Below are 11,311 nucleotides of genomic sequence, written 5' to 3'. Positions count from 1 at the left end.
GTGATTGATCAATCGAGTCCGTCTATTATTACGGCCAAACGAAACCGCGGGTCTACTGTGTTGCCAGATTGTGCGAGTTACCTACATTTTTAATGTGTATATTTCACGAGCGCTACAATATTTTCAGTTTAGCGCCACATAGCGTACGTTTAAAAAAATTTGTATAAATAAAGAAAGGTTTTGTTTGCGCATTTGTTAGAACTCGCTCTTCCTGGGACGTTTCATATATTGGAGGACCAGAAACCAGTCTCAGAAAAATTTCTGTCTGTCCGTCTCCCCAGCCAGATTTTATCACAGTATCACGCAAAACTTTGCTGACCAGAATTTAATGAAACTTTGCCAGTCCTTAGGTATTTGCCTGAAGTTAAACCTGAACCATAAATGTGTGATACTGTGTTCATGAATGTGAACATGAAGAATCAATAAAAAATTGAGGTTAGTTAAATGTAGTTCTTTTAATTGTAAGTTGAATTATGGAGTTACAAACATATTAGATTAATATACAGTATATTGTCGATTAAAAAAAGAGAATAAATATACATTTTAAATAAAAATTAAGATAATCTCAAAAGAAATTGTACTGGATCCAAAGCTTTTTCTGTTGGGTAAATATCCAGAGAAACAAAATTATAGTAAGAAAGAAAGAGCATTTATGGCCGTCGGCTCACTTTAAGCCAAGAAATGTATAGCTCTGTTGTGGATAAAAACGAACAGACCAAGTACAAACCAATGGCTAAGACAAATGTTATCAAGCCTTCCATTAGAAAAGATAACTTACATTTTGAAGGCTAAACTAAATGTATTTGAAGAAATATGGAGACCATTTGTAAATTACATTAAACATTTGAATATACTGGATGAAAAAGAGGAAGATTAATATAGGTGGACAATGCAGCTCTGATTTTGTTAGTAATAATAAAAAATAACAATAATAAAAAAAGGGATTTTAAAAGGTTTTATCCAGGTTTGAAACTAGTAAGATTAAAAAAGATTACCATGTGTTAAAACAAGAGGAACATTTTTGTTTGTTGTTGTGTTTCCTTTTGTTTTTTGTTTGAATTTTTTGTTAAAATTGTTAGATGTGATCTTCTAGAATGCAGCAATTTCTTTGTTTATGGGAATTAAGAAAGTTGTGCATGATTGTATAAGGCTGTACTCCAAATGGTCAAAATAAAAAATAATGGGGAAAAAAATATATAAATGCAACTTTACTGAAGAATTGAAGAAAAAAAAAACATCTTCTCTCCTGCTATACCGGATTGATTAAATACCTGTGAACATTAGTTATCAATGCAATATGACATTGATGTTGATATTTGTGGTTATGTTTTTAGCCCCATTTGATCCTGAGTCAGGGTTAAGAATGTGAAAACAAGTCTGTATTTTGCTTTCCACTGATAGACTGAAGAACTTGTTGTGCATTTCTAGCAAATTCTGGCCAAAAATTGTTGCCGGAAACAAATGCAATGACTTTCGCAACATCGTTTAAAATTTGCTTTTAGATCTCTTCTCAACTATATGCGTGATTCCAAAGAGGAGACAAAGCTCCACTGAGCAGCTGAGAAGGCAGGGAATATATCCGAACAAGGGCGGGAATCAGCTTCTGAAGAAGCACAAGATGGCTGCTGGAGGAAGTCCGTGATGTGACATGGCAAAGTGTGGAGCAGCCAGGTCTCCACCAGTAAACCACCCCCACGAAGCCCTGAGCAGCATCCAAGCTCAACCGGCAGTTCCTCAAGATTGTTTCCTTGGATGTCCAACTTGGAAAGGTGCCTCAAAGATCCCAGTCCCGTGTTCAGGGATCCTATGGAATTATTGGCCAAATTTAGAATGCGCAACTCCTTGCAGTTAACAAAAAGTGCCTCTGGAAGTCTTTCAAGCCTGTTCGAACTCAGGTCAAGCTCTGTGAGAAGAGTCAGTGCCCCCACTTCCGCAGGCAGTTCCTCAAGCAGGTTCCCAGCCAGTAGGAGACGTCTGAGTCGATGGATTGTGAAAAGTGCTGGTGGAAGACTCCGCAACTCATTGTGTGCCAAATCCAGGAGCTCCAAGGCCCGGAGAACTCCCACACTTGTAGGAACAGCAAGTATGCGATTGTGGGCCAGTCTTAGGCAGGAAAGACGCCTTAGATGCTGCAGTCCCAGCAGCTCCTCCAATGTTCTCAGGCTGTTATGCTGCAGGTCTAAACTGCGTAATGCTGTTAGTGACAGCAAAGCTGAAGGCAATCTCTCAAGCTGGCATCCCTGCAGTTCCAGTTCAGTCAACCCTGCCAGCCGTCGCAGTCCTGTTAGCACCAATAGCCTGGCACCTTCGTTGTGGATCTCTAAATGCACCAAGGTGCCAGCAACCTCGCTCAGCTCTGATGGGATTCTTTGGAGCGTGCCATGCAATGAAAGGAGCCGAAGGTGCCGCAAATAGCGTAGGCTGCCCAGCGCCCAGCCACGACCGATAGTGCCCTCACTGGCCACCCGTCCACTCAGATAAAGCTCCTGCAGGCTGCGCAATGAGTACACCCATCCAGGGATCTCTGCAGCTTGGGTGAAGGTGAGGTGTAGAGACTCTAGACGCTCCTGAAGGACCATAAGAGCACCAGACTCCACTGTGGCTGAGCAGTGGTACAAATGAAGCTCCCTGTGGAAAGAAAGTGTTAATTTGTGTTTCATGACATCTAGTACAATGATAAATCTTTCAGATTTAATAACTACTTTAGATGTGCTGTAAACACAAAGACTTTGCTCTCAAAAATGTCCCTTGCTCTCATATCCTCTGACCAAACAGTTAACAACTAAAGGCATTTTCACACTTTGCTCAAATACATGACCTGTATTTATCATGAGCTTCCATTTAAAGCAAAGACAACTATTTTTCGAGAGAACTTATGATTAGTTTTATGGACCACTGCAGGTCACAAAAAATCGCAGACTGCATCCAAAAATAAGGTCTGAAAAGAAATTTAAATGGAACCTGAAAACAACGTGTAGATTAACATTCAAACCATCACCTTAAGGCAGTCATATTGGAGATCTGTGCTGTTAACTTAGCATCTCCAATTAACTCCAGCTTTAGCACTTCCAACTGGTTAAAAGTGAAAAGTGCAGGAGGTAGATGTGGAACAGCCACGAGTTGCAGTACAGAGCGCCCTTTTTGATCGGAGGTTATCATTGAGCGCAGACGAGTGGCATTCCAGCGACGCTCCAAGTTCTCCTCCATGAGCCGAGTCTCACTGACAGGAGACAGGAAAACCGAGAGACGCTGGGCCAGCAGGGGGTCATACTGATCCGTCATGTGTAACAAGAAGGCCAAGTCATTGCACAGGTCTGGAGCATCCAACATGGAACCAATTTCATGCAGATGCTGGAAAGAGTATTGTCTCAGAGACCTGGGGATGAGACAGAGATTGGGTGATATTGTCTTTGGTATTAAAAGAGGTGTTTGGAAGTCTGGTAGGAAGGGGTGCTACTGAGCAACAGAGTCTAGGGCAGCTTTTATTAATGTACGTAAAGAATAAAAATGGAAGCACTGAGGAAATCTTTTTAGAAACCCAATTTGTAGATAAAATGTAGCAGATCCTCTATTGCTAGTTGCTTAGTGGCACCACATTGAATGAATTAAAGACAATGTAGATTAGTTTAAATCTAATAAGAAGGTAACAGGTATTGTGTTAGAAGACACTCTAATCACATCTACTCACTTTGTTAGTATTTATCTCCATGTGTCACTGAAAGCTTGTAGGGAAGGATAAACAAATTAGTTTGTATTAGTCAGCAGATCAATTTAAAGTTACCAACTAAACCAGCTTTTTGGGAGAGAGGAGCAAATTCTCTCTCCCCTGTCATTTATACGCACACTAACCAATGAGGGGAGTTCACGGAAAAGAATACAGAAGGATACAAAAGTCCAAGAGTAACAGTGCAGATTCAGGACCAGTTTTCCCACAGTTTACCTTCAAATAATGACAATGATACAGCAAAAATAAGCCTGAACCCAGATATGTACTCTTACTCTCGACAATTTATTGCTCATAGACATACTTGTGGAAAATCCAGAAAAGGGTGTAGATGCCCAGAAGGCCATAAAGCCCCATAAGACAGATGTAGGCCTTCATCAGCTTGCGCAAGACAGATGATAGCAGGTGGGTGCACTGGAAGGTCTGGTATCCTGTTAAAGCATAAGAATGGGGCTGGCAGATGTAGGTAAAAGAGATGGAGCCCAACAAAGGTGTGGTGTAGCTCACAATCACAATAAACTTCAGCACTTTGAAAACGGTTTGAGCTGTGTAAACCTGCGAGAAACAGGACAACAGACCAAGGATAATTATTAAACAACAAAGACAGAATGGTAATGGTAACTGGTATTCCAAACCTCTTACTGACCTTATAAACGATATTAGAGCTCTCGCAGTGTGCCCGAAACCTGCGGACTCTCTCAAACAGGGCTCTGGCCTGTTCTCCGTCGCTCCTGTCCAGAGTGGGGCCAGTGCTAGAACTTTCTGGAAGAACAGTACCTGAAACAGGTTCTACGATTGAGAGAGAGGACAATGTGGAGCAGTTAGACAAATTGGATGGAGATGGAGATGGCTGGACAGATGTACTACCCATCCTAGCCAGAAGGGGGCTGTCAGTTCCTGAGTCAAGGCTGGATTGTCGAGTAAAGAGCTTAGGGATGTGTGGCACTTGAATCCTTGTGAGCTTGTCCTCATCTGAATGGTGACTGTGATGTGCTCTGTCCAGCTTGGCAGCATGGGAGAGTGCCCTGGAGGTCCAGGGCGACTCACAGCACTTGGCAAGGATGGTTAAAAAGTGCTCAATGCGGGAAGAAGTAAGCGGGAAATGGAACCAGAAGGAACCACTAGCTAGCAGGAGCAATGATTGCAGTAAAGTGACATAGGGCAGGAAGCGCGAGAACCATGGGAGAGCTTCATGGTAGCACACAGTGCTCACATAGACATACTGCTGGTAGTCGAGATTGGTCTGAATGCCTTTAGCCAGACTCCTGGATATGGGAACACTTGATGAAATTTGAGGTGTGACGGGATCCAAGGGAACTTCCAAGGAAGAAGCAGTGGAGTTGTTTGAGGTGGAGTGTATGGGGACACACACCACCCCGTCTCGTGAAAGTAGCAGAGTCCCAGCCAGGATGGACACCATGAGCATGAGGAGAACCAGGTAGTCCATGAAGACCTCCCACCATGGCTTCAAAAGCTTATAATGACCCTGCCCCTCAGTAACAGACCAGAGCTCTGAGAGTGTGAACATCACCTTCACACAGAGAGAGAGAGAGAGAGAGAAAGAGAGAGAGAAGATTATACAACAGCTTTCATTAAACAATGATCTTTGAATTGCCAGAGACGAGAGTGTAAATACATGTGTATGAAACACTCTATACATCTGGAACATTTTGAATAAAAAAAAGGAATATGATGTAAACACTGCTCCAACATCATCCCAACCAGCTGCCAGTTACGAGTTTACTCGTTAGTTTGCTTTTCGTCTACTACGTTAGCTCTTACTCAGTAGACACACACAACTTGGCACAGGTTTTATGCCAAATGAAACCGGGCCTTCTGCATGGCACTGTATACAGTATATGTAGACTGTATACATGTACACTGTATATAATGTATGTATGTATGTATGTATGTATACTGTAGACATGTACACAGTTTTTTGGGGATTTTCCCCGATTTTCTACGTGAGTTAGTTTCCCACCCATCATTGGTGCGTTCCCTCATCCAGGCTACTACTACCATCCAGAGAGGGCCGAAGACTCTTACGTGTTTCCTCTGAACCATGTAACGCCTGCCAGCTACATCTTTTTGAACTGCTCACTCGATTGGGGGTGGAGTAACCCACACTCGGAGGACAGCGCTATCTGCTCCTTCCGCTTGCGTGAACTCACAGGCACCCATGACTGGCTGTAGAGTCGTGATTGATGTGAGAGTGCAAAGTACCTTTCAGCCCTCCCCTTTGAGAGATGATTACATGATTACATGTGCACTGTATATATGTATGTATATAATATGTATACTGTATAAATGTTCACTTTATATATGTATGCATGTGCAGTATGTATGTATGTATGTATTATGTATAATATACACTGTTTATATATATATATATATATATATATATATATATATATATATATATATATATATATTTACTGCATGTTCTGTATATATCACCATAACAAGAAACATAATATTTTCTCAATTGTTTATTAAATTAAAAACCACACAATAATAAACACATAAGAAATAACAGTCTACTTACTGATAACTTTGAGCAGCTTTCACTGGTCCGGCATGAAAAGCTCTAGGCGCTTAAAGAGAATCACCAAGTGAGGAACATGGGCCGGATATCAAATAGCACCCTACACCCTAGAAAGGGGCGCCTTGTGGGGTAGAAAGCATCCGCATGTAGTGCCCTGTGTCTCAGAGCCCTACCCCTCTGCGCTAGTGCGCTCACACAGGGAGCAGGGAGCCGTTGAGGACAGGCCCGTTAGACTGCCGGGGCAGTACCGGTGCAGGCCGGTTCTCTCGGGGCAGCTTTCCCGTCAGGAGTGAGAAAGGAGCGTGCACACTCCGTAGTAGAGCAGTGTGCGAGCTTGTGTGTTGTCATGGTGACTCGCAAGCTCGCGCCCAACGCTCGCGTACTCTTTTTGCTGAACTAGTTACTGAGGTAGTACTCAGGTTTGGAATGTAGGAGTCTCACACACACGGAGCACGTGCCAAATTCACGGCTTCTTTTTGAAGTTGCCATGGCAATGAGCGAGCGGCTCAACGCTGTTAATAACAAACAGAGGAATTAATTTATTGCATTTATTCATCAACATGTTTTTTTATTTATTTAATTTAAATAAACAAGATATTAAGCCCTTTCCATTTGGTGGTATTTTTATAATAAACACCATCAAGTCTTACTTTATACTGTGGAATTTATTATTATTATTATTATTATTATTATTATTATTATTATTAGTAGTAGTAGTAGTAGTAGTAGTAATAGTAGTATATATTTAAAAATAGTTAATTTAAAAATGTATTAATGAAGCCAAAGAAGAAAAAACAACGCACACACAAAATAAATGAGATGCAGATGACATGGTCGGCTGTGAGCGGCAGTTTTGTAGATGACCAGCAGAGGGCACAATGACGTGTTTTACTGTTTTAAAACAAGGACTGACATCTTCATCTACCCAGGAACAGGAGGGTGGAGAACACAATCACACCTAGTTCACCTGTGGTTTTATTTTATGTTTTTTTTCCCCACATTTTATTTTTACATCAGTTTTTTCTTTCTTTCTTTTTTTATTTTATAATTTCTCATTTAGGTAAGACGAATACATGTGAAATGCATACAAGTTTATTCACCATGGCTTGAAAATACAATAAAATAGCAAATATAATGCTATAATAGAAGAAGAAATGAAACCTACATGCTACATGCAGGGGTAAAAATAACAACAACGAGAGCATGTAGGCGTGCTTAGAAGGCACTTCATCACATTTTTTAACACAGTGCAGGACCATAGAAGGCACTTCATCATATTTTTCACATTTTGATGGCACATTACATTTCCTAGCACATATGGTAGCCGTAGCTTAGAGGGCCTAAAGTAGCTTCATCATATTTCGTTCTTTCGAAGAGGGTTCAGTATGGTACTGTATTAACATTTACATTTAGGCGTTAGGCCAACGCCCTTATCCAGAGCGACTTACATTTTTATCTTCTTATGCATCTGAGCATCAGTTGAGGGTTAAGGGCCGCGCTCAAGGGCCCAACAAGGACAACTTGGTGGTCGTGGGATTTAAACTTGGGACCTTACAGACTGTAGTTCAATGCCTTAACCACTGAGCTACCACTGAGCTACCCCTGACCCCGGGGTTACATGCACAGTTCATCGTCATAGCAGAACCCAAAGTACACATCATGATCTAGAGGGCACTATATCTTTTCTTTTCATTTTAAAAGGAGCCATTAGAGCACTTCTTCACCTTTTCAAGCGAGAAGCTGCACCGTCGAGAAGGCATTCCATTAAGTTACACACAGTGATACTCAAACCTTATTGTATTTCATTATCAGTTTGAAGAGGAGTCATTAGGGCACTAAGAGAAAAGAGTAATTACAAAATGAAATAGAGGAAAGGAAGAAAAAAAAAACACAAGTAAGAAGCAAAGACAAAAGAAGGACAAGATGTGATAGCTGTTTTTTTTTTTACACAGGACAAGGCAGGGCCATCACACGTGTCTCAGAGTGCCATCATTATCAGTAAACATAAGTGCAACACTTTGGCTTTAGCAGCATGACAGGAGAAACAAAAAGTTAATAATAAGAATGTATAAAACATGTTCCACTCACTTGTGTGCTCGACACACACCATTTGCAAATCACAATTAAACCACAGCAGCTCACAAAGACAGAGCTACGCCTAGAGTGATTCGATCTGACACCAGAAATCTGCCTTGAAATGCAAAGCTTATACCGTGTATACCGTATCAGAAAAATATGTGTGTGTGTGTGTGTGTGTGTGTGTGTGTGTGTGTGTGTGTGTGTGTGTGCGCGCTTGCATGCATGCAAGAGTTGCTGTCCTTCACTGGACCTGTGGTTTCACACCTCATCATTCCTTTAAACAATCTCACCCATTAACTCAGAGCGGGCAAGGCAGGGTGTGGTGAGTGTGATAGAAAGCCCTCACACACACACACGCCTTATCCAAAAATATCATACATACACACACACACACACACACACACACACTCACTCAAATACAGGTGTCAGCACTTGTATCTGAGAGGCCAGATTAGTGTATCTGCAAGCGTGCACACAAGCCGAGTAGTGTAACAGCTTAGATTCATCTCACACTGCCATGTGTGTCTGTGTGTGTCTGTGTGTGTGTGTGTGTGTATGCGTCTGGGCATGTGTGTGTAAGCTGTACTTAAGGGGAAATGTGTTGGAAAGGACAGGGACACAAGTAAAAAAGCAAACAAACCCTAAACTCTGCCTTCCAAAAAAAACAGAAAAAAGGCGTAATCTTCAAATAATCAAGTGATGTATGTGTGAAATTTCACACTTCACACATTTTTCTCATGCAGTGATGCACAAAATAAATGTAGGCTTTTTTGTTTTTGTTTTCACATGCGATTAAATTTCTTACAACATGCATATTTTTTATATGTAGGGATTAATTTATAAGTTAATTAATTTCATAATGTGCTTTTTTTCCTTTTTTTTTTTTTTTTTTTTACATGTGGTTTCGTTTCCCAGACATGTTGTTCTGTTTCACGTCTGATCGCATATTCTTCAGACATTGTCAGGTCCATGTAATTAACTTGGGCCTTGGTGAAATGTACCTTTACATAATCATTCACCTGAGCCCATGATAAAGCAGCAACAGCACCAGCAACAGAAGAAGTTATACGACCATGCATGAAATTAATGTGCTTGTGCAAGGAGGAGTTAGAATGCTCTCGTTCAGGCCCTGCTTCCTTAAAGCGGCGCACTCAACTCCATGATTCAAATCGTTTGGAAGCCATTTTTCTGTATGTCACCCGTGCATCAACAGGTCTTTCTACTCGCTAGATCTGACCTTTGACCTTCATTACCTGGACTACTGTTAGCAGTGTTTCCATGATGTGAACACCTAGGACTCTGGATCTGTTCAAACTCAGCTCGTTTACATACCTCAAGCCTAAATACAGCCGTCTCATTAACTGTAACACAATTCACTCCTTCTTGCAGGTGCTAAAACTAACAGTCACAACCAATTATCTCCATATAGCATTGTGTAAAATGCTTTAACCAGTGTTGGGTGTTGGCGTACTTGGATTACTTTTTTGATGTTATAAGTAATTTAACACGTTAGGTCTGCCATTTAAGTACTCAGTTATTTAGTTAGTTTTAAAAAAATGGAATCCGTTATTAGGACAATTTATGTAACCGGTGAGCCAGACAGCAGTGAATCCGATAGTGTGTGTTATACCCCTATTTCACCTATGCGGTTTGACCCACGATGAAAAGTAGTGTTAGGCACCGTGAGCCGCCAAGCTTTTGCCTAGACTGTCATAATCACAGCGCCGAAAGCTCAACGGTGAATCATGATGAACCGTATTTACGTCCACTGCACGAAACCACGTAGGTGAGATGGGGGTATTAGTAGTTAACAGATTATGGGCCAAACTTTGCTGAGTGATGATGGTAGAATAATGATAATGGTCTTGACTAAAACAACATGCATGAGGAATCACAAAGGAGTTTTCTGTAATAAACTAGTTACTTTTATCAGAAAGTAATGTACAGTGGGGCAAAAAGTATTTAGTCAGCCAAAGTATTTAAGCAGCTTGGTGTGAAGAAATTAACTGTGGGAACAATTATTAGAAAATGGAAGACATACAAGAACACTGATAATCTCCCTTGATCTGGAGCTGCACGCAAGATCTCACCCAGTAGAGTCAAAATAATCACAAGAACTGCAGAGAGCTGGGACCAAAGTAACAAAGGCTACCATCAGTAACACACTGCGCCGCCAGGGTCTCAAATCCTGCAGTGCCAGACGTGTCCCCCTGCTTAAGCCAGTACATGCCCAGGCCCATCTGAAGTTTGCTAGAGAAAATTTGGATGATCCAGAAGAGGATTGGGAGAATGTCATATGGTCAGATGAAACCAAAATAGAAGATTTTGGTAAAAAATCAACTTGTCATGTTTGGAGGAGAACAAATGCTGAGTTGCATCCAAAGGACACCATACCTATTGTGAAGCATGGGGGTGGAAACATCATGCTTTGGGGCTGTTTTTCTGCAAAGGGACCAGGACGACTGATCAGTGTAAAGGAAAGAATGAATTGGGCCATGTATCGTGAGATTTTGAGTGAAAACCTCCTTCCATCAGCAAAGGCATTGAAGATGAAACGTGGCTGGGTCTATCAGCATGACAATAATCCCAAACACACCGCCCAGGCAACGAAGGAGTGGCTTCGTAAGAAGCATTTCAAGGTCCTGGAGTGGCCTAGCCAGTCTCCAGATCTCAACCCCATAGAAAATCTTTGGAGGAAGTTGAAAGTCTGTGTTGCCCAGCGACAGCCCCAAAACATTACTGCTCTAGAGAAGATCTGCATGGAGGAATAGGCCAAAATACCAGCAACAGTGTGTGAAAACCTTGTGAAGACTTACAGAAAATGTTTAACCTCTGTCATTGGCAACAAAGGGTATATAACAAAGTATAGAGATGAAATTTTGTTATTGACCAAATACTTATGTTCCACCATAATTTGCAAATAAATCCATAAAAAAAAGATTTTTTTTCTTCTTATTTTGCCT

The 11,311-nt window shown here is 41.3% G+C and overlaps 1 protein-coding gene across 1 annotated transcript; it reads right to left on the bottom strand.

Moving 5' to 3' along the window:
* Window positions 1-462: 462 nt before the first annotated feature.
* On the bottom strand, window positions 463-6,384 carry si:ch211-106h11.1 (volume-regulated anion channel subunit LRRC8D). The gene is made up of 5 exons (XM_053489987.1): window positions 6,270-6,384; window positions 4,371-5,255; window positions 4,029-4,279; window positions 2,999-3,376; window positions 463-2,628 (listed from the first exon to the last, which is right to left on the bottom strand). Exons 2-5 carry the CDS (start codon window positions 5,250-5,252, stop codon window positions 1,515-1,517), a joined length of 2,625 nt encoding a protein of 874 aa, XP_053345962.1. The 5' UTR covers window positions 5,253-5,255; window positions 6,270-6,384; the 3' UTR covers window positions 463-1,514.
* Window positions 6,385-11,311: the final 4,927 nt, after the last annotated feature.

The sequence above is a fragment of the Clarias gariepinus genome, chromosome 28 (genome assembly GCF_024256425.1).
Source record: "Clarias gariepinus isolate MV-2021 ecotype Netherlands chromosome 28, CGAR_prim_01v2, whole genome shotgun sequence".
NCBI classification, from domain to species: domain Eukaryota; kingdom Metazoa; phylum Chordata; class Actinopteri; order Siluriformes; family Clariidae; genus Clarias; species Clarias gariepinus.
This window is presented reverse-complemented; position numbering and strand designations above follow the sequence as displayed.